The 24,039-nt window shown below is 36.4% G+C and overlaps 2 protein-coding genes across 2 annotated transcripts in view; one reads left to right on the top strand and one right to left on the bottom strand.

The window, feature by feature from the left end:
• Positions 1-1,331: 1,331 nt before the first annotated feature.
• Positions 1,332-15,048, top strand: smarcb1a (SWI/SNF related BAF chromatin remodeling complex subunit B1a). The gene is made up of 9 exons (XM_030143742.1): positions 1,332-1,469; positions 3,575-3,686; positions 3,771-3,900; positions 5,711-5,848; positions 5,939-6,066; positions 9,022-9,188; positions 10,157-10,347; positions 12,866-12,997; positions 14,635-15,048. Exons 1-9 carry the CDS (start codon positions 1,386-1,388, stop codon positions 14,672-14,674), a joined length of 1,122 nt encoding a protein of 373 aa, XP_029999602.1. The 5' UTR covers positions 1,332-1,385; the 3' UTR covers positions 14,675-15,048.
• A 6,164-nt stretch (positions 15,049-21,212) lies between these two features.
• Positions 21,213-24,039, bottom strand: part of LOC115425888 (stromelysin-3-like) — a 57,335-nt gene continuing 54,508 nt past the window's right edge. Inside the window, exons 7-8 of the mRNA XM_030143741.1 lie at positions 23,383-23,643; positions 21,213-22,090 (exon numbers count right to left, since the gene is read on the bottom strand). Of these exons, the coding sequence (XP_029999601.1) occupies positions 21,972-22,090; positions 23,383-23,643 (380 nt within the window). The 3' untranslated portion in view covers positions 21,213-21,971. The remainder of the gene's footprint in view (positions 22,091-23,382; positions 23,644-24,039) is intronic.

Genomic DNA, 24,039 nt, shown 5'->3' with positions numbered 1-24,039 from the left:
AACATCAGCCCAAAAAACCTTGAAATATGGCATAAAAGTGAACAAATCCTTCTAAAATGAGGAGAAAACTGGTAAAAACTTGTAAAATGCAGAGAATTCATCATTTCACTCCATCCAGAACCCTGTATTTATTCAGTTAACCCTCAAAACCCAAAACCATCTACTGATCTAAACTGTTTCATACCTGTTGATCCATTAATCCGATCAATACATGGAAATAATTGGTGTAAAATACAGTTTGTCATCTTTTCGTGGTCATCAGATATGACCCATTTCCATAGTAAATGTGGAAACACTGTCAACTGCAACGATGATTCACCAGTGAAACCCACTGGGGTTTGATAAATGACAGTGGATGGAGACACTTGTTTTATGATCAGTTCAGTTAATGATGACATTTTTCTGAGAGTCACTGTTTCTTCTGTTTTCTCTGTTTTAATATAACAACCTTTAAATTTTCTCCAAACATCTGCATGATTAGTAAATTAAATATAGGAAAATACATGAATTTCATTGAAAATTCAAAGGATAAGATCATAAACGACGATCACCTGGAAAGGATGGTATACATAATTATTAAAAACTGGAATTGTGTGCATAGCAAATACAAATAAACATGCAAATAAAGTGTTTTTTTTTTTTTAATTTTTAAAAAAAATTATTTTGCTCATTCCACAGCTGTACAAACTATCAGACTAGACCATAAACGTATCTAAATCCGAATAATTCTTTTTTTTTTTCCAGCTTTTTTGAGAATATATGTGTATAAAATATTTTGAGAAATTTTGAAGAAACATCAAAATGTCAAAAGGAAAAATCCTCCAAATAAATAAATTAACATTATGCAAAGGCTTACAGACACAAAGAACAAAAGTCAAATAATAATAATAACTTAAAATATAAATATCTAAGAAAAAATAAATACATCAGAGTAAATTCAGTCCCTTTTAAAGAATTCTTTATAAATTGTCAGAGTGTTTGTGCTTTTCTTGTTAAAGATAAATTCCAGTGATTTAATATATTTTTCAAATTCAATCATAAAGACTTTAAAATTTGGGCGTTTTATAAAGACAAACAGGTCTTTATTTATTTATTTATTTTAATTTAATTTAATTGAAAATATATATGCATACAAAACCTTGAACAACTTTTGAACAAACATCAAGATGTCAAAAAGAAAAATGGTCCAAACAAACAAAATAATATAACATAATGCAGGGGCTCTCATTTATCTAGTTTTTGTTTTGTTTTGTTTTTTCAAACAGGTGAAATTATGCAGATACAATCGTCATTGACGTGTGCGACCTACGTCATCTCTCGGGGACAAGGCGACCCCGGTGTTTGCGCCTGCGCAGTAGTGCAGAGCTTTGTTATGTGATTTCAGTATGGCGCTTAGCAAAACGTTTGGACAAAAACCGGTGAAATTTCAGCTCGAGGAGGATGGGGACTTTTATATGATCGGATCGGAGGTATGTATTTGTCGGATTTGATACGTTAGTGGTGTAAAGCAGCTTGAATGTGGTGGAAATGTCTCGTTTTATTCCCACCGGGAGGCTGGTTTGCTAACAGCTAGCGAGCTAACGGTGCTAACAAAATGGCTAATAAATTCTCATTCATTTGTCCCAGGGGTCATTTTCATTTAACAGAGAATAACTGCGACGGCAAAACATATGTATATATTTAGTAATGATTTGAATGAGGTTTGAGGTTTCAATAAAGTCGCGGTTTATTTCCAGCTTCCCTTGTTCTTGTTCTTGTCTGCGCTAACAAACCGGAGCTAGCTTAGATTATATTAGTAGTAAAACAAAACATCTGGTTTCCGATAGTTTCCTGATATTTATTTATTGCTGTTTTTTATTGTGAGTAATGCTATGCTTTAATCATTAGTGGGAATGTCTTATACCGTTACATTTACTTTCAACAGAGTAGTCGATAAATGGTTGATTATAATATAAACCGGTTATTTGAGACAGCTGAATAAACGGTGAATGTCGCAGGTGTTTTTCTAGTTCAGAACCTCTCGTTGAATCTGTGAAATATCTGAAATATGATTAAAATAACGACCTCAGATAAAATAATATGAGATACCATGTTAAAGTGTAAACATTTGATTTCAGCACAGTATAAAAACATAATATAGGAAGAAAAACAACATGTACACGAAGTCTTTTCAGTCTGACATCTCACAACAGAACTGAAAATAGAACCCTAATTATATGAGTCATGATATCAATTAAAATCTGTTTGAATATTGTATTTATAAAGTCATATAATTCAATATTGGAGTATTTTAACCCTTTCATGCACAGTGGTCACTCCAGTGGACAGTTACTCTACAGCTGTTCTCTTGTATATTCATGGATTTTGTTGTTTTACTTGTATATCAACCAACACAGTGGACACTTATGCACCATCCCATAATACACTGCAATTCATACCATTACTGTAACATTCCTGTTCTTGATAAACCTGATATGCAGCTACATATTTGAGTGTAAATCAATTGCTAATTGTTATTAGACTGTAATTAACAGTTGTTTTGTTTTTAAGTTGTTGTGTTTTGTTGTTTTTTGCATATTATTTGTGTGAGTAATGACTACTATTATAGTATGTTAAAATGTGAGAAAACATCAGATTAGCAACATTAAAAAAAAAAACATTTATTTCATCGTTTTCACACAGTATGACAGTAAATGCATGGTTTTTGTTAGGGCTTCAAAAATTAAACACATGGTGTCCAGTTGAGTGGACATTTTTGTAACTCATGAAAAATAGATTGATTAGAAAAACAAAAATTTCAATCACATTATTTTTTTCATGCCTAAAGAGGAATAAAAACGCTCAGGAAAAAAATCTTGATTAAGGTTCTCATAATTCATGCATGAAAGGGTTAATTTATTTACCCCTCAAAAAGCTACTGTAAGGAATATTTTGCAGATTGGTGGGTTTATGGAAACTTGATTGATTTATTTGTTTATTTATTTATTAATAAAACTACATGTTATATATGCCCAGCTTTTTGCCAGGCTACTGTTGTAAATAAAAATGTTTTCTTAATCTGTCTTGCCTGGTTAAATAAAGGTTAAAAACTAAATAAATATGCAGTATGAGAAGGAAACGGATTGTATTTACATTTTTTTTAACCTTTTAAATAACTAGTGTAGAACATATTTATCACATTAACGGATACTGAAATGAATATGTATTTGGGGCTCTATAACTACAGCATTAAATCATAAGATGAGTATTAGAAAAATGAAATCATATACTGAAGATGGAACTTGATTCTAAAATGCGCTTTTTATTAAGTGTATTTTCCATATACGTCAGGAGAAAGACAGTCACATATATTATATAATAAGAAGCAAACAGGTCTCCAGAGGAATAATCTCAATTTAGGGATTTTCTGTTTTTCATCAAATGAATCCTTGATTAATCATAGTGATTTGATAAATTGCTCAGCTATGCATTATATTATATGGTTTAGTAATGAGATATTTTTTACTTTTACGTAATAAATTAGATTACGACGTTGCTAATTCTTATTTATTTGATTGAACGTGTGTGTGTTTAGGTGGGAAACTACCTCCGTATGTTCAGAGGCTCCTTGTACAAACGATACCCGTCATTATGGAGGAAACTGGCCTCAGTAGAAGAACGCAAGAAAATCGTAGAGTCGTCCCACGGTGGGTACAGTGGAGGTCAGAGTGGAGATTCTTCTGCAGGAGGAAACTCTCTGAAATCCTTCTCTGTTCATTGTCGTCTTTCAGATCACGGCTACACCCAGTTGGCCACCAGTGTGACTCTGCTGAAGGCGTCGGAGGTGGAGGAGATCCTGGAAGGGAACGATGAGAAGTATAAAGCAGTGTCCATCAGCACAGAGCCGCCGGCGTACATCAGGTACAGACACCACCGCTGTCTTCCACCGCCTCAAACACCCATATCTGCATTTTACTGACAAAGGGGGCCTGTTTATGTAGCGGAGATCCACTTATTTAAAGCTTATCAACACTTTATTGTGTTTAAAGGACCAGTTGGTAAATCCTGCAGAGAAACAACAAGTACAACAGTCATGTATCTGCCGCTATTATCACCTGTTTACTGTGTTTGACTTTAAAACACAGATCTGTAGATGGAGGCTATTTATTACAGTAAGGTTTTCTAATCTGAATGTTTTATGATCTGAATGTTTTCTAATCTGAACAGTCCCCATGTCATCAAAGACTATGAACATATTAACAGATGTGTAACTTCTGTTTCTGAGATGGTTTTTCCTGGTTCTAAATAGTTCAGAACTCCCTGATTTCAAGTTCCAGAGCTAATGTTTTTGTCATGTTCTATCCTTTTGATCCTGTTGGTTTGGAGTTCTGGTTCAGATGGAGTCCAGATCAAATGTGAAAGCTGAAAACATGGTTTCTATAAATGACACAAACTAATTCCAGGCTCAGATAACACTGGTCTACAGTGTTTTAGAAGTGATCTGCCTCAGAGTAAATCTACTAAACCTTACACATTTTAATCAGATTAATTGAACACAAATGACCCAAGTGCTGAATCTGATGTAGAAGTATTATGCCACATATATATTGAGTTTTTACTCATTTTGATGATCACATTCCCCATTTTTTAAATTATTTTAGTCATTTCTTTGATGATTCTGTTCATTTTGTTCATTATTTTATTAATTTCTGTTCCTTTTGTCGATTATGTTCCTCATTTTGTTCATTTTTGTAGAAATTTTTTTCGTTTAGTACATTATTTTATTCACTTTTTGTTAATTTTGATGATTGATTTTGATTTTGATATTCTCTTCATTTTGTGGTTTATTTTCTTCGTTTTTGTTCATTTTGTTTTTGTGATATATTTACCAATAATTCTATGAAACTATTAAAATACTTAGAATTCACTGATTTACAGTTTATTATAAATGATGTGCCTCAGATTAAATGTGTTAAGTCTTTCATATTTTAATCAGATGAATGTAAAACAAATGACCAAAGTGCTGTTTTCAGTGTATATGGTAAACTGTTATTACACATAAACAGTGGTTTGTGTCCATTTATCCAATAGATTTGTAAATGTTCCAGTAAATAAAACCTGTCAAGTGAATATTGTAACGTACAGGCAGTGTTTTCCTTTGGACTCAAACTCATTCTATCATTAATTACCTCCGCCAAGGAGGTTATGTTTTTGCCAGGGTTTGTTTGTTTGTTTGTCTGTCCGTTAGTGTGCAACATAACTCAAAAAGTTATGGACAGATTTGGATGAAATTTTCAGGGTTTGTTGGAAATGGGATAAGGAAGAAATGATTACATTTTGGTGGTGATCGGAGGTGGGGGGGCCCACGGGGGGGGGGCACTGTTCAGCCTTGGCAGAGGTCTGCGCTCTCCGAGTGCTTCTAGTTCACATTATTTCACATTTAGAAACAGACTGTATCCGTGAAACTATGGACAAACAGCATTTGGACGGAATTTACATTTATTTCAGACTCAGAGTGGAGAACTTTCACTACTTTTATTCTGTTTTTTTACTCATAGACCAGTAAAATCAGTACTGGTGTCCCACAGGGCTGCGTGTTGGTACTGTTGTTGTTTTCTCTGTAGTGAAATGATTTTTAAATTCGCTTTTATTCTGGAGTTTGTCTGTTTTTTACTCGTACACCAGCGTAACTTTTACACGTCTTACTTTTTCCCGTCTGTGTTTTTTCCAGGGAACAGAAAGCCAAGAGGAACAGTCAGTGGGTTCCCACTCTGCCCAACAGTTCCCACCACCTGGACGCCGTTCCCTGTTCCACCACCATCAACCGCAGTCGACTGGGCCGCGACAAGAAGAGGACTTTCCCCCTGTGGTGAGGACCGGATCCGGGTCCTGGTCTTCTGCTGGGTCCGCAGTCTACCAGTGAAGTCACGTGTTGTGTGTTTTTTTTTGTTTGGCTCAGCTTCGACGACCACGACCCGGCGGTCATCCACGAGAACGCCACCCAGGCCGAAGTCCTGGTTCCGATCCGTCTGGACATGGAGATCGAAGGCCAGAAGCTCAGAGACGCTTTCACCTGGAATATGAACGGTACATATCCCAGCATCCCTCTGTCACCGGCACCCAGATCTGTCCTCCTCCTCCTTCATCCTCTTCTTCTCTTTGTCTTCTTCATCCTCTCCTTCAGCTTCTTTGTCCTCTTCAGCTTCTTTGTCGTCTTTATTTTCTTCATCCTCTCTTCCATCATCTTCGTCCTCTCCTTCTTTGTTGTTTTTGTCTTCGTCCTCTCCTTCTTCTTCATCAACTTCTTTTTCCTTGTTGTCTTTATTTTTTTCATCCTCTTTCTTCTTCCTCCTCTCCTCCTCTCTTCATCATCTTTTTCTTCGTCTTCATCATCTTCTTCGTCCTCTCCTTCGTCTTCTTCATCCTCCTTTTTCTTCATCTTCTTTATCATCTTTTTTCTTTGTTGTCTTTCTTCATCTTCTTCGTCCTCTCCTTAATCATCTTCTATTTCTTTGTCTTCATTGTCTTTCTTCTTCCTCCTCTCCTTTTTTCATCATCTTTTTCTTCGTCTTTATCATCTTCATCGTCTTCGTCCTCTCCTACATCGTCTTCATCCTCTCCTCCTTCATTTTCTCCGTCCTCCCCTTCTTCGTCTTCTTCATCTTTTCTTTGTCGTATTTTTCTTCATCTTCGTCCTCTCCTTAATCATCTTCTGTTTCTTTGTCTTCTTTGTCCTCTCTTTCTTCTTTGTCCTCCTCTTTTTCTTCGTCTTCTTTGTCATCTTCTTCATCATCGTCTTCATCCTCTCCTCCATCTTCTTCATCCGCTCCTTTTTCTTCATCATCTTTTTTCCTTGTCGTCTTTTTCTTCGTCTTCATTGTCCTCTCCTTCTTAATCATCTTTTATTTCTTTGTCTTCTTCATCATCTTCATCTTCTTCGTCCACTCCTTCTTCTTCATCATCTTCTTTTTGTTTGTCTTCTTCATCCTCTCCTCCTTCATCTTCTCCATCATTTTCTCTGTTGTACTTTACAATCCTTGTTGTTCAGTGTGTTCCAGTTCACAACTGATGTTCAACATCCTAAATCTCTTATTGATGTACATTCTAGTGCCTTATTTAGTCCAAACCTGGCAAACTTCAGTTCCTCTCTTTGTCTTTTTCTGTTATTCCACCTGTTTTGACCCTAAAACACACACTAAAACAAAACCACTGAAGAAAAGGAACACAAGCACATACTCACAGCAGCTTTAATGAACCTGAAACAGACACAGATTCACAGCAGAACCTTTACCTGGACTCATGGTTAAAGGGGTAATATGTTCACCTTTACCTGGACTCATGGTTAAAGGGTTAATATGTTCACCTTTACCTGGACTCATGGTTAAAGGGTTAATATGTTCACCTTTACCTGGACTCATGGTTAAAGGGTTAATATGTTCACCTTTACCTGGACTCATGGTTAAAGGGTTAATATGTTCACCTTTACCTGGACTCATGGTTAAAGGGTTAATATTTTCACCTTTACCTGGGGTTAGGGATGTAACGATTACCGGTATAACGATAAACCGCGGTAAAATTCCCAACGGTTAGTATTACCATTTAAATTCTAATTATCATGATAACCGTGTTTGATTACTGCACTTTCAACTCAGACTTGATTTGGAAAATGGTCAAACAATGGGTAAAAGGTTCCATCTTTAATGCACATTTGTATGTTTGATGTTTACATGTTAATATTTGAAATTTCTGCAACAGAAAGTACATTGTGCCTATTATTTTATTTGGGTTTTTGTTTGTTTGTTTGTTTTCAAAATACAACTTGGTTAAATTATTTCAGGTTGTGTATCAGTACTTTTTGAACATTTTGAGCACATTTCAACAATACCGTGATAATAATGATAACCATGATCATTTTGGTTACATTAACCATGATATGAAATTTTCATATCGTAACATCCCTACCTGGGGTCATGGATCAGAGGTTAAAGCAGTGTTTTTCAACCTTGGGGTTGCCTGAAATTCAAATGGGGTCACCTGAAATTTCTAGTAATTAATAAAAAAAAAAAATCCTTCCAAATAAACAATCAATGTTGAGTTGACAGAGCCAATCCTAATCCATAACAGACAAACTGTGGTTCTGTTTATCTGTCAAATGTTCATTGTGGTCAGTTTCAGATGCTGCAGCTCTTTCATAATTCATAGTTTCAGTTCTTGTTTGTTCAGTATTAATTGTCCTCCTTGTAAATCCAAGCTGGACTGACTGTACATATCCTGACCAAGGATAATCAAATTCTCCCTTTTGTGCAGTAATCTACACCTGGTTTTTCTGCCTCCATCCATAATAATATACATTATATAGACTAAATGTCCTCTAAAATTGATGTTTATTAGCAACATTGTATAGAAAACTATTACATGATCAAAATCAGATTAATTTTAGCAAAAAAAAAGTCTCTGTTTTGAATGTCTGGGATCGCCAGAAATTTGTGATGTTAAATGGGGTCACAAGTGAAAAAAGGTTGGAAACCACTGGGAAGGGTTAATATGTGAACCTTTACCTGGGGTCATGGCTCAGGGGTTAAAGGGTTAATATGTGAACCTTTACCTGGGGTCATGGCTCGGGGGTTAAATGGTTAATATGTGAACCTTTACCTGGGGTCATGGCTCAGGGGTTAAAGGGTTAATATGTGAACCTTTACCTGGGGTCATGGCTCAGGGGTTAAAGGGTTAATATGTGAACCTTTACCTGGGGTCATGGCTCAGGGGTTAAAGGGTTAATATGTGAACCTTTACCTGGGGTCATGGCTCGGGGGTTAAAGGGTTAATATGTGAACCTTTACCTGGGGTCATGGCTCAGGGGTTAAAGGGTTAATATGTGAACCTTTACCTGGGGTCATGGCTCAGGGGTTAAAGGGTTAATATGTGAACCTTTACCTGGGGTCATGGCTCAGGGGTTAAAGGGTTAATATGTGAACCTTTACCTGGGGTCATGGCTCGGGGGTTAAATGGTTAAGTAACGTTGTCTGGTTGTGATGGTTTCAGAGAAGCTGATGACGCCTGAGATGTTCGCTGAGATCCTGTGTGACGACCTGGACCTCAACCCGCTGGCGTTCGTCCCGGCCATCGCCTCCGCCATCCGACAGCAGATCGAGTCATACCCGACAGACAGTATCCTGGAGGACCAGACGGACCAGAGGGTCATCATCAAGGTCAGCACCTCAACCGCCACCGCCGCTGTCCTTTTCATGTCACCGATAGGTCATGAGCTATTGTGAAGGCGTTGTCTCTGTCGTCAGTTTTGTTACGAGTTTCTACAAACGCGTATCTTCCTTGGGACAATGTCTACAAAGTTTGTTCAGAGTTTTGAGGAATTGTAATTTTTGAATTTTTGATGAATTTTTACTATTACAAATCTTCCTTTCCTTCTAATAGTCCATATTGGGATGGTTTATATCATGTACATGGTTGGATAAGATGGGTCCTTTTTGGAATCAAAAATTCAACTATTTGAGTAATGCTGCGTTTCCACTATGTGGTACCGACTCGACTCAGCCTTTTTGCGTTTCCATTATGAAAAAGGACCTGGAATCTGGTACCTGGTACCTGGTACTAGTTTTTTGGTATCACCTCTGCTGAGGTTCCAGGACTGGGGTCCAGATACTAAAAGGTGACGTGTAAACACTGCAGACCACTGATTGGTCAGAGTCGTCTCTGTGACCCGCCGTTTTAGAAGCGGAAGTTTACAGTAAATGTAGCGGTAGGTTAATCCACATGATGACAGCCTGTAAAACTACACCATGGTCGGTCGAAGCGATTCAGTGTTTGGTGGCCGACATAAAAATTCAGGATGAGCTTGACGAGACAACACACAGCAAGCGAGTTTATCAGCAACTCTGAGCAGACAACATGGAAGTAACGCGCCACATCGCTATGACGTCCAGGTACTGTAAAGTCTGCAGTATCCTGTCATGGAAACGGTCTCCAGGAATAGGACCTGGTACCTGAGCTGAATCGAGCCGGTTCCATGTAGCCTAAGTCTATGAAAGTGGGACAGGTAGGGACAGACAGGAGACAAACCCTTCACCAGGGGACTGACTCAGATAGAACATGACACTGACATACGGGGACACTGGAACTATTTTTCACATGTGTCAATCCGCCGTGTTTTCCTGTGCAGTTGAACATCCACGTGGGGAACATCTCGCTGGTGGACCAGTTTGAGTGGGACATGTCCGAGAGGGAGAACTCCCCGGAGAAGTTTGCCCTGAAGCTGTGTTCGGAGCTGGGTTTAGGAGGAGAGTTCGTCACCACCATCGCTTACAGCATCCGAGGTCAACTGAGCTGGCACCAGAGGACGTACGCCTTCAGGTACCAACACCCCAGTACACACCACTGCATCTGAGACAGCACCCCTTTTAAGATGGTTTTTCATCACATTTGAGTTTTAATTTAACTTTTATTTAACCAGGTTGGTCCCATCGATGTGGGGGGTCTCTTTTTTTTTTAGAATAGAATAGAACAGAACAAAATGGAACAGAATAGAACAGAATAGAACAGAATAGAATAGAACAGAATAGAACAGAACAGAACAGAACAGAATAGAACAGAATAGAATAGAACAGAATAGAATAGAACAGAACAAAATGGAACAGAATAGAACAGAATAGAATAGAACAGAATAGAACAGAACAGAATAGAACAGAACAGAACAGAACAGAATAGAAAAGCCTTTCTTGTCATTGTGCTACTCTAGTCAGTGCAACAATATTAACAAAACACCAGTGCTACAGAAATAAGAATAGAGAGAATATAAAATTACAAAAACTAAAAGTAAGATCAGAAAATAAAATAAATTTCCTCCGAAGTAACATAAGAACAGAGCTAAGTAGAATAAAAATATTTAAAATGGACAAAATATGAAAATACGCAAATTTCCAGTATATGACAGTATGTATATTTATGAACAATATTAACAGTATTTATTAATGAAAACGTACATATATCTACACTACAAACAAAAAGTTAGGGAAATTTTTCTTTTTTTGGGCTGTTTTTTTTTTTTTGTTTGTTTTTTTTCAGTTGGGATTCCTGCACAGCGCTTTTTACTTTTTTGTCTGTGAATTGAATTGAAACACAATTTTTTAATGACCAAACAGTTTTATTTACAAATGGCAAAAATAACAAAAAAAGACACAAAAAAAAAAGAAATATCCTTAACTTCTTGTTTGTAGTGTATGTACCAGTATGAATATCTCTGAATCAAGTCTATGTAACAATAAAAATAGTGCAGTTATATTTAGATAAATGTTGAATATTGCATGGTTATTGCAGGACAGAAGATTATTGCACAACTTTTTGCACATAATTTCACATTTGTAGGGTTTTTTAAGGGATATGTGACCAAGACGACAGCAGTGATGCAGTCACATCATTACAGTTTTATGCAGCGCGTTCTTTTAATATGAAAGTCGTTTCTGTAAATGAAGCGTGTTTGCACCTGTGGGCCACCGTACCTGCATCCAGACCACAGCAAGGTGCTAATAGTTTCGGATTTTTACTTCCGCCAGGAGGTATTATGATCACTTTTTGTGTGTTTGTTTGCGTGTTTGTTTGTTAGCAAGATAACTCAAAAAGTTATGGACGGATTTTCATGAAATTTTCAGGAAATGTTGATACTGGCACAAGGAAGAAATGATTAAATTTTAGTGGTGATCGGGGGGGGCGGCAGATCTGTCTTGGCGGAGGTCTTTGCTCTCTGAGTGCTTTTTTTGTTCATTCTAGTTTAGTTTTATTTAGTTTTGACTTTTTTTCTCTAATTCAGTTCGTTTTAATTTGTTTTTAGAGCAGGTTTGTTAGTTTTTATTAGTTTTCATTTTTTTCTAAATGCTTAGTTTTAGTATTAATTTTAGTTTTATCGAATCTTTTCTCTTCTTCTCTGTCGTCGTATTCAAATAAATCCCAGACAGGACTCTGCTGCTTTCTCCCAACTTTAGTCTTCATGTTTCCAGGTAGAGTGGGGACCAGAAGACGACTGGAAACCACAAGTGAACACAAGTGACAGACCGTCAAGTACTCTATGGTGTCACTAGCTAAAATTGCTCAAGCAAAATAAATCGCTTTCGTATCAATCTGACATTGACAAAGATGAAAATGAAGGGAATTTTATCCATAATTTTTATTTGTTTTAGTTAGTTTTGTAAACACACAATACAGTTTCAGTTAGTTATTGTTTTCTTTTTCTTTTAATTGTAGTTTTTATTTATTTCAATTCACGAAAATGTTTTTACAATTCTAGTTTTCGTCATTTCATTAGTTTTCGTTAATGATAATAACCTTGGACCACAGGACTCTAACATAGAACAGAACCACTATCTTGTTTTTGTTTGTTTTTTCACAATGACCATAAAGTATAGAATTAAATTGAAACGTAGCTGCAGGAACATCTGCTTCTCTGGGCTCACAGTCTCGTCGTTGTTAAATATTATCGTGACAGCGTCAGGACTTCGATAACAAACAGAGCGTCCTCGTCAGATGAAGTTTTCCTCCAGGTTTATTTGGTCTAAATCTGTGCCGTGTCTGTGGGCTGTTGTTGTTTCCACTGAAGTTCAGGTTTCCTAAACTCCCATCAGCCCCTGCTTCTGCTGCTCTTTCATGCTGGACTGTTGCTGTGTTTCTGTCAGTCACTGTGATAACTGTTTTAGTTAAAAGACGTAATATTTACTTGGTCTGATCTCCACCTTTGAAGTTCTAAATCCACTTTTCGTGCGTCAGGACTCGGGTCTGTGTCTCATTTCGAGCGCTGCGGTTCAGAATCGGGAGAACCTTAATGTTTTCCACACGTCTTCCGTTGTTACGGTGAACTGAAGTGCGTTGTGTGTTTTCGCAGTGAGAACCCGCTGCCCACTGTGGAAATTGCCATCAGGAACACAGGCGACGCCGACCAGTGGTGCCCCCTGCTGGAGACGCTGACAGACGCAGAGATGGAGAAGAAGATCAGAGACCAGGACAGAAACACCAGGTCAGGATCAGGAGTTCAGGCTTTATTTTCCTGCAACAAACGGCTCAACATCAGTGTTTGTTCGTTTGTTTTGAATTTAAAACCAAAAACAGTAAAGAAAAACAAAGACAAATAAAAAGAAATTCAAAAAGGAGCAGGAGGAAGTGTAACTTATATACACCCGCCTCCTTACCCCAGAGTCCCATGATCCACAAAATAAGTCTTATATATAACACACATATCAAAAATAAACTCTGTCCAAGCGTATATACATGCAAAACATTGTATATCAGTTCATTATTCATAATCTTATATTATACGTATTATATATTAATACATTACACAAATATATAATGACATTATAAAATATTCGTCTACATTGTATAATACACATTATAATACAGTATTTATGATCATATATAATACACATTATATACATTGTATAATATATTATATATTAATTCATTCTACAATGTTTAGAACACTCTCTTAAGATGAGTGAGTGTAAAAAGGCTTTGGTCGACATCAGAACGAACATAAACACAGTTATAAATGTAATTAAATAACAGATGGGAATAACCTGTTTCAGATTCAAATAGTTAGAATTAATCACCAGGATCAATTATCAGTATTTTTAACTTTAACCCAAACATCGACAAAAACCATCTACTGATCTAAACTGTTTAATACCTGCTGATCCACTAATCCTATCAGTACATGGAAATAATTGGTGTAAAATACAGTTCTTCATCTTTTCATGGTCATCAGATGTGACCCATTTGGATGTTCAGGGGTTCTGTAGTTACCATGGAAACCCAGTCATCATCTACAACATTGATTCACCAGTAGAACAGTGGATGGACACACTGGGCTTATATATCTTATGTAATAAGATGAGTACAAAAATCCCAAATAACATGACAAAAATAAGCAAAAAGTTGATTAAAATGATGTAATAAAGAATAAATTAAGCAACAAAATGAACAAAAACAGCCAAAGTAATCAATAAAATGAACAAAAATGAAGAATAAATCAACTAAATATTAAGTAACATGAACACAATAAACCACTAACTGAACAAAATCGACAAAAAAAAAAAAAAAAAAATAATAATAATGGATTGGATTTATATAGCGCTTTTCTAGACACCCAAAGCTCTTTACATTATTGACCCATTATTCATTCGCGCTCACATTCTCCCTCTGGTGGTAGTAAACTACATCTGTAGCCACAGCTGCCCTGGGGCAGACTGACAAAAAAAAACAGGCAACATAATTAACTACAAGGAAAAAATAATAAAAGAAATGTTTAAAAATGAAGAAAATGAATTTAAAAAATTAACAAAATACGGTTGTAGGCACTTGTTTTTATGTTCAGTTAATGATGTATTTTTGTTGAAGAAGTCACTTTTTCCTCATTTTTATGTGACTTTTATGAACATCTACATGTAAATATATGATTTTCACTGAAAAATACAAAATGCAGACAGTAAGTATGATAATAAATATTAATAAATCACTTGAAAAAGACAAAAAACAATCCTGTGGACGTTGTGGGTCTTTCAGGGTTAAATGTATTAACGCTCAGCTCAGTTCAACCCGTCAGTAAAGTCGCAGATATTTAAGGTTTCATCTGTTTTCTTCGTCTCTCCTCTTCAGGCGAATGAGGCGACTGGCGAACACGGCTCCTGCCTGGTAGAACCAGAGGCTCCGCCCCCTCCAGGAGGTTACGGCGGACGGCGGTCCCGGAGACGCTCCTCCTCCTCCCGTTGGGTCTGGATGCGTTCGTGCTCGGCCTCGGTCCGCCGTACGCCGTCGTCTTTTCTTATTAATATTAATATTGGGTTGTGTTTGGCGACGCCCCCCTAGAAAACGTCCCTCCTTCGTGTTTCCCTTCTCGTCCGTCGCCATGGAGACGATCTCGTTTCAACCACTGACTCTGTTTCCCCGACCTCGCAGGGAGAACGCACACCACCGGTCTCAGATAATATATTGTTTTTTTGTTGTATTTGTTGTCTTTTGTACATTTTAATAATTCTTACAAAATAAAAAAAAAAAAGTGACTGAACTTTATTTGGTTTTTATTGGTGCTTCTTTTCCAAGTTTGTGTTTTGTTTTTTTTTCAGATGGTGTTTTTACTGCTTTTTAATCTGTTTACGGCTGTTCACCCACTGTTTTCTATCGTCATTTGTCATCGTTTGTTTTTTCGGGCAGTTTATGTTTTGCAGGTCGACGCTCAGGTCGTGGACACGAGGATGATGGGATTTCAGATCCAACTCCAAAGAAGGAATAGGTGAGATAAAAAAAATACTCCTAAGTTCATTTTAACAACATTTAAAAACAAACTCCATATTAGAGCTTCTGCACCAATGTAAAGTCCCAAAAGAAGGAGTTTATTTCCATGTGTTGTGTGTTTTATAAACCGTTAATAGACTTAAAATTCCCATGTCAATCAAATTTCATGTTGTGTTTAGACAGAACTTTATTGATCCTTCAGGAAATTAAAGTTCCAGTATCAGCACAACACCACATGTACACATATGAGAAATATTACAAAACAGAAAGGAAAGAAAGTACTAATAACAGTAGCTGTAAGAATAGTAGTGAAAAACAGGCAATTACACATTAGAAAATACTAGTAAAAATAAAGTAGTAATAATAAATAATTTAAAAGGTAATTGTTATAATATGCACAGTGTATGTGTGTTTTATGTCAAACAACATTTAAAACCAAAAACAAGGAAACGTCTAAAAAAGAAAAAAAAAAACAAACGTGTGCGTGTATATATAGTCACGGAATCAGTCAAATGTCATGTTGTGTATTAGATTAAATTAGATAGAACTTTATTGATCCCTCAGGAAATTAAAGTTCCAGTATCAGCACAACACCGCATGTACACATATAAGAAATATTACAGAACAGAAAGGAAAGAAAATACGAATAACAGGAGCTGTAAGAATAGTAGTGAAAAACAGGCAATTACACATTAGAAAATACTAGTAAAAATAAAGTAAATAATAAAGTAATTATGTTATAATATGCACAGTGTATGTATGTTTTATTTCAAATAACATTTAAAACAAAAAAAAAAAGGAAATGTCTAAAAAAAAAAGAGAAAAACAAACAAAACATCAAAATCATCAAAAACAATGGTTCTGTAATCCAGTCCTAACTCCTGTGTGTATCATGTGACTAAAACAGACAGAAAAGAAAATATGGAATGTCTAAAAGCTCTGTTTTTGTCAGTACAATGACACAGATATTGATGGAAGAATTGAAGTGATTTTGGTTTTTATCAAGAAAACGTTAAATGGATAGATATCAGCTCTGAAATTAAACTACTATGAGCTATTTTTGTTGTTATCATCATATTTGTCCAAACAAATGGACCTTTAGTTGTACTAGGAATTAAAATGAACAAGAAATTGAAGAAAACAAGGGGTGGTCTAAGAATTTTTTCCATGACTGTAGATATATTTAGTTTATTATTAGCAAAATAACTCATGATAATTGTAAAAAAAAGTGATGATGATAATTTTCATGAGGTGTTTTGTGATACATGTTATTTTATACCAGGAAAAATCAGGAAAAACATGCACTAAATGGTTTTAACCTTCTGGTGTCCAGGTGAGTATTTTATACACACTTTAAACTTCATATTATAAAAGGTCAGATTATTTTTCACAATTTGTTTTAGGTCTGAATTCAAAAGTTGTTCATTTTTGGCTTTTTTTTTTTTTTTTTTTTAATTCTGATCCCATAAAACCATCCCATAATAAACAGTGTTAAATTCCTACACTGGACAGTTCAGTTTGCAGTTTGACAGCGCAGACCCCCCCCCCCCCCCCCCCAACAAACAAACACACAAACCAAAGTGATCACAATACCTCCTGGCAGAGGTGAATATCTGAAACACAAATTCCTACACTAACACCCTTCTACCAAGTGAGTACAAAATGCACACCGACACATTCTAAAACATATGACCTGGAACAAAAAATAATGTATATTAACTACTGACATATGACAGGATGGAAAAAGAAATAATCCAATTTTTATGGAGTTTGAAAGAGTTGGAGTTGAAAAAAAAAAAGTTTTTTGTGTTTTTTTTTTGCATCAAAAATATGCTTTGTTTATGTTAAAAACATGGCATTTAAAGAGTTAAAAATATGACAGTTATTGGTGTTTTTGTTTAAAAACTATGAAAAATATTCTAACATCACTACAGTGCTGTGCATATTATGGGCTGTTGGTGATTAGCAGGGTCTCTATAAACTATAAAACTTTTATTTGTGATAAATTGCGTAGAGCTACATTCCATAGATATGCACATACTGAATGAAGTGTTTTCATGTTGTTTTTCAAAGGTGATTTTTTTTTTTTTTTGATGAACGATGATCCATTTTCATGTCCAGAGTCTTTCCAGAGTCGACAGCGTTTAGTTACAGGTTATGATTTTATTAGGAAATAATACACATTTCATACATTATAATGTACAGGGAACGGGCTACATATGAGTAAAAAAAAACAAACGTGTATGTACAACAATGCTTGCAGAGTTGTTGAGTATAAATAGGTTTTTGGAGTTCATGGTTTAACACATGGGGTAAAGTGGAATGAGTCGTCAGTGTCCTGCACTGAAAAACCAACCACTGAAACCTCTGAAATTCACCTTCACATTTCAAGTGCTGTGGTTTTTTAGAAGGACAGAGGAGGTGGAGGAGCCGGGACCGAGGGTCTCAGTCTGGACCAGGACCAGGATCTGCCCCCGGTGAGTGTGGGGGTCACTCTAAACCTAAACCCAAACCCAGATCCAGTCAAACCAGGACTCACGTGCAGTTCCGTCAGTGTCCACTAGGGTCTGGATACAGGATCAGATCAGTCCACGCAGACCAGGGACGTGGGACTCATGTAAGTTCAGGTTCCACATTCAGTCCAGTTTGATCTCAAAGGAACCAGACGAGTTCAGTAACAGCAGAACAGACTATAAATGATGACAACTCCAATGTTTTAGAGTGAAAAAAGTAAAGTTACATTATAAAAATGTTCACATCGACAAACTGTTAAAAATATGAACAACTGTCAACAGCCTGAAACATCTGAAGAAAAACAAGTGTAATTTTAACAGTATTCTGCCTCAGTTTATCATTTCCACATGTACGTTCAGATACAGTGGATCTACAAATACAAACATTTAATATCAGACAGAATATTGGTACAATTACACTTACATCTGTGGAGACACTTCAGGCTCAGATTTTTTGTAAATGTTAATATTTTCATGTAATTTTTACAGAAAAGGATTAGGGCCATTGGAAAAAAAACATCTAAATTAAAGTCCAATATATTTTTTTTATTATTATTCTGAGAAAAAAAAGTCCAAATTCTGAGATTAAAGTCAGAATTCTGAGAAAAAAAAGTCAGAATTCTGAGATTAAAGTCAATAAAGTCAGAATTCTGACTTTTATGAATAATAAAATAAATAAAATAATAATGAAAAAAATATATTGGACCTTAATTTTTTTTTCCAGTGGCCCTAATCCTCTTATGTAAATTTTCCGTTAAAACAAAGAAGTTGTAGTTGTCATTGTTTACAGGTTATTCCACAGGTGTCAAACATGTGGCCCGGGGTCCAAAACCAGCCCACCTAAGGGTCCGGTCCGGCCTGTGGGAGGAATGTGTGAAATACAAAAATCACACTGAAGGTATTAACAATCAAGGATGTGAAAATTATTTAGATTAATTCAATCTAAAGTGGGTCGGACCAGTAAAATACGATCATACTAACCTATAAATAATAAAAACTGCAAATTTTCCTTTTTGTTTTGGTGTAAAAACAAAGTAAAAATTACACAAAAAAGTTCACATTTACAGACGAACCTTTTACAAAAAACATGACCAACCTGACGTGTGTTAGACGTCTGTGGAACTGGACCAATATTCTGTTATTCAATGTTTTGTGTATTTGTAGATCCACTGTGGTGCACATGTGTAAATGATAAACTGAGGTGTAATATTGTTAACATTGTTCTTATTTTTCTTTCAGAATTTTCAGGTTCATATTTGTTCATGTTATGTTCAAGTACGGTTCGTAAATGTAAATATTTTCATCATGGAATTTTACTTTTTTCACACAAAAACAGAAAAAACATTGGAGTTGACATTGTTTATAAGCTCTTATCCTATTATTTATATTCTTTTCCTGGTTCTGATCCACATTAGATCATACTGGTCTGCATGCGGAACCTGAGCTTAAATAATTGTAACATCTTTGACTGTTTAATATCTTTAGTGTCATTTTTAAATTTCACATATTCATCTCATGGGGTGGACTGGACCCCCATAATAGAACTTTACAGCAGAAATAAAGCTGTTTACAGCCTGATTCAGACAGTTTTTAATCTGTTTGGTTTAATTATTTATTCCTCTGATGACTGTGAAAAGGTGCATTTATGTTCAACTCACCTGTTCAGATTCTAGTAAAGATTCAAGTTTACAGAAGTTGAATTTAAGGTTTGACTGTTGCACATTAAGAGCTCAGGTTTATTGAATAAAGTTGAAGATCATGGATTATTATTATTATTATTATTTTTTAAGACAGTTGGATGATTCTGTCCTGAAGTTTACTGGTGATTAAATTCAATAGATGTGTAACTTATTCCACATATTTTTATCCCTGACTATGATTTTAAAGTTTCTAAAATATTTTTCAAACTCCAACTGTAAATAATAGTTTTGTATCACAACTATATACTATATGGATGTTTATAAACTATATGGACATAAGTATTGGGACACAACATGTTTACAGCTGTGAAATTTAAGATAAAAATGAAAAGATTTCCTAAAAGTTTAATGGTAGGTTTTTCCTCCTCAGTGAGATGTGAAGAAAGTAGATGGTTAGTTGTGGATGAAAATTATTATTTACAGTCAGAGCATGAAAAATATTTTAGAAATGTTAAGGTAGAACATTTAAAATCATCGTCATGGATTAAAAAAAAAAAAAAAACGTTGAGAGAAATTCAGTCCAATCCATCTGAGGCATTTTTGAAACAAAGATAATTTAAATCAAACTAATCAATGCAATGATATTCAACCCATAATATAAAACCATTCTGACATTAGTCATTATTGTTTTGTATCCCAGACCCCTGTTAGAAAACAAACACCTGAACTCAACGTGTCCACATACTTTTGTCCACGTCGTGTATTTAAAACCATGAAGCTGAACAGGTTCTGTTTTCCAGGTGAGTATTATATCTAACCGTCATAAGAGCTGTTGTGTTTCTGCTAAAAACAGGCTGAACCTTGTGTTTCCAGACTGAGAACTTCTGTCCCGCGCAGCAGCTGCTGTCCCTGAATGCATCACACTGACCCACATGAATAAAGCACCACGACAAAGAAAACAAGCAACGACTCCTTCAAGGACGAGGCGGTGGTGACGACGCTGTGATGTGACCGTCCTCCTGCAGGTGGCGCTGTGCAGCCTGTGGGCCGCTGACCGGTGAGTGGACAACATGTTGGAAGAGTGACATCACAACCTCAACTAATGCACCGATTATAGCCCCGCCCCCTGAAGGAGAGGCAAGGGCTATTGTTTTTGGTTCGCTTTGTTCGTTTGTTTACACTTTAACAGCAAAAGTATTGGTTGAATTCATATCAAACTGGGTTTCTAGATTGTTAGTGACCCAGAATAGATGTGATTACATTTTGAGAAAAGTAGGTCAAAGTTAAAATTTTTTATGAATTAAAAAAAAAAAATAAAATTCCCATTTACTTATAATGGGCGAAATTTCAAATGTCTGTAGCAGCAAAACTATTGGTTGAATTCAGACCAAATTGGGTTTATAGATTACCAGTGACCCAGAATAGACGTGGCTACATTTTGGGAATTTAACCAATAGTTTTGCTGCTAAAGTGTTGCCAAACAAACAAACAAACTGAACCAAAAACAGTACTCCTTGCCTCCCCTTTGGGGGGGCGGGGCAAAAATGTGAATAACATGAACAAGGATGAAGGACCTGAAATTTTGTCAGAAAAATAAGTGTAATTTGACCAGTGTTCTGCCTCAGTTTATCATTTCCACATGTTCATCATAACGTACAGATCACAGCGGGTCTAAAATACACCAAACATTTAAAAACAGGCAGAATATTGGTCAAATTACACAGATTTTTCTTGGATAAAAATGAAAATTTGAGAAACATCAACAGAAATTTAAAAAAAAAAAAACCTAACAAACAAAAAGCCAACGAATATGAACAAATTAAGCAATAACAAGAACAAAACATGCGCAAAAATGAACAAACACTTGAGAAACGGGACCAAATGTGGTTAAAATTGCACTTCAGACCTTTCATGTACAGCACGTTTGTTCAGGTTAGTCACATTTTTTTGTGAAAGGATAGTTTGTAAATGTAAACAGTTCTGTGTAATTAAACTTGTTTACAGTAAAATAAAAAGAAAAACCAGTCATATTTGTAGGTTATTGTGATAATATTGGACTGCTGGTATTGGTCTGTTCGTCCTGAACTACATGTTTGTGTTCATTTCTTCAGTGTCAGTTTTTGCCTTTTTAGAAATTCACCCCAGGGGCCGAACTGGACCCTGAGGCGGTCCGGTTTTGGTCCCCGGGCCGTATGTTTGACACCTGTGCTCTATGTGGAGTCTGCGCTGGTTCCGCGTACGAACCGAACTCGGTCCGAAACTGAGGCTCAGAGGTCGAAGGTCAGACGGGTGCGGTTTGACTTTGTCTTTAACTCGGGCCCAGGTTGAGCCGACGGTGAGCACATGTGCAAAATAAACCTGAGTAGCTGCACACAAACCCCACCCGGGTGTTCCTGAGAAGAAGGCGGAGTCCGTGTGGGTGTGGATAAGTGGAGTAAAGCATGATGGGATGGAAGGGAAGGAGGGCAGGGCAGGGGGCGGGGTCAGTGGCCACGCCCCCCTCAAATCCACACAGTGAACAAAGCGGCGGCTCGTCTGGGCCGGACGCTCACACGGTTTTACAGCCGAAGAAGTCGACGCCGATGTAGCGCGGGTATCCTTCCAGAGAGTTCATACCGACCGGGTCGAACTTCCAGTACTGACGACCCCGAATGAAGTGGGCGTAGCCTGGAAAACAGGAAGTCAGCGCCGTTAGTTTGACAGTTACCTGATGGGACGAATGATCTGTACCAAAAAGACCGGTTTGGGAGTTCAGTTTAAACACAAATAAATGTTCCATACAGGGTTCTGGATGGCATGAAACCAGGAATTCTGCGAATTTGACAAGTATTTTGTTCATTTTATTCTCATTTTAAGAGTTTGTTCACTTTTGTGCCATATTTTGAGCTTTTATGGTCATTTTCCCCTATTTTTTCAAGTATTTTGTTTTTTTTATTCTCACTTTAGAAGAATTTGTTCACTTTTCTGCCATATGTTAAGCTTTTTTGGTGCTTTTCCCCCTTATTTTTCAAGTATTTTGCTCATTTTATTCTCACTTTTGACAAATTTGTTCACTTTTATGCCAAATTTTAGGCTTTTTGGGGTTTTTTTTTCCTAGTTTTTCAAGTATTTTGCTCGTTTTATTCTCATTTTAGAAGAATTTGTTCACTTTCATGCCACATTTCCCTTTTTTTTTTAGGTAAGTTTTTTTTTCCCCTATTTTTCAAGTATTTTGCAAATTTTCTCCTCACTTCTAATCCATAAATGTTAAATACAGGGCTCTGGATGTTATGAAACAATTAATTCTACTTATTTTTGAAGTATTTTGCTCATTTTATTCTCACTTCAGAAGGATTTGTTCACTTTTATGCCACATTTCAAGGTTTTCTGATAAATTTTTTCTTTACTTTTTTTTTTAGTATTTTGTTCATTTTACTCTCATTTTGCAAGATTCTGTACATTTTATCCTATGAATAATTGAGGGAAAACTGTATTTTACACCAATTATTTCCATGTATTGATAGGATTAATGGATCAGCAGGTATTAAACAGTTCAGATCAGTAGATGGTTTTGGTTTTTGAGGGTTAACTGAATAAATACAGGGTTCTGGATGGAATGAAATGACGAATTCTTCTAATTTTTCAAGTATTTTGCTAATTTCCTCCTCACTTTTGAAGCATTTGTTCAGTTTTGTGCGATATTTCATGTTTTTTTGGGGGCGCGGTAAAGTTTTTCCCTATTTTTCACATATTTTGCTCATTTTATTCTCATTTTACAAGTTTTTATACATTTTCTCCTACGTATAATTGAGGTCAAACTGTGTTTTACACCAGTTATTTCCATGTATTGATAGGATTAGTGGATCAACAGGTATTATACAGTTGGTTTGGTAGTTTTTTTATGGTCTTTAAAGGTTACGGACTCAAATCTAAGCTGTAAACTAAGGTTTATGTGTTTGAGCGTTTGTTCTGGTTTTTACCGTATATGTCCCTGAAGGCAGCGTCCACGTCGTCGGGGATGCCGCTCCAGTCCTGCATGCTGCGGGGGTAAACCGACTCCACCCTGTTGTCTCGGGGGCTGAACCTCCAGTAGCTGCCGGACTTGAAGAAGTAGGTGTTGTAGTTGGGGTCGTGACCCCAGCGCAGAGCCGCCTGGATCCCAGACACCCCCAGACCCAGGCTCCGGATGGACTCGGGTCCTTGGATCTGCATCTCGGCGTCAAACACCCAGTAGTTTTCACCTGTCGGGGTCACGGACAGACGGCTTTAGTCAGACGTCCTCTATCAGGGTAAGAACAGCACAGACACGGCCACAGAAACACACAAATACACACTTTACAGAAGTTACACACACAAGCACAACACCACTAATATTATTAATGACTACAGAGGATTTATCTTCTGATTGAATGTTTATTAACTGGTAAAATAAAGGTTAATAAATAAATACAATTACCAAATTGTCTTGGATTAGGAAATATAAAAATAAAAGGTAAAACCATAACAATAATGGGCCTTAAAACTAGAAAAAAAGACCAAACTGATGATGTGGTGTTAATGTTCCTCTGCTGGGATTTATGTTTTAGTTACTGGTTAAACTGGGTTTTAATTGGCAGGATCTTAAGACAAAATTAGCC

The sequence above is a fragment of the Sphaeramia orbicularis genome, chromosome 9 (genome assembly GCF_902148855.1).
Source record: "Sphaeramia orbicularis chromosome 9, fSphaOr1.1, whole genome shotgun sequence".
NCBI lineage: Eukaryota > Metazoa > Chordata > Actinopteri > Kurtiformes > Apogonidae > Sphaeramia > Sphaeramia orbicularis.
This window is presented reverse-complemented; position numbering and strand designations above follow the sequence as displayed.

Coding starts and splice junctions, on each gene's coding strand:
- smarcb1a (XM_030143742.1), top strand. CDS start 1,386: ATGGCGCTTAGCAAAACGTTTGGACAAAAACCGGTGAAATTTCAGCTC. Junction 1,470..3,574: donor TTTATATGATCGGATCGGAG/GTATGTATTTGT, acceptor GTGTGTGTTTAG/GTGGGAAACTACCTCCGTAT. Junction 3,901..5,710: donor GAGCCGCCGGCGTACATCAG/GTACAGACACCA, acceptor TGTTTTTTCCAG/GGAACAGAAAGCCAAGAGGA.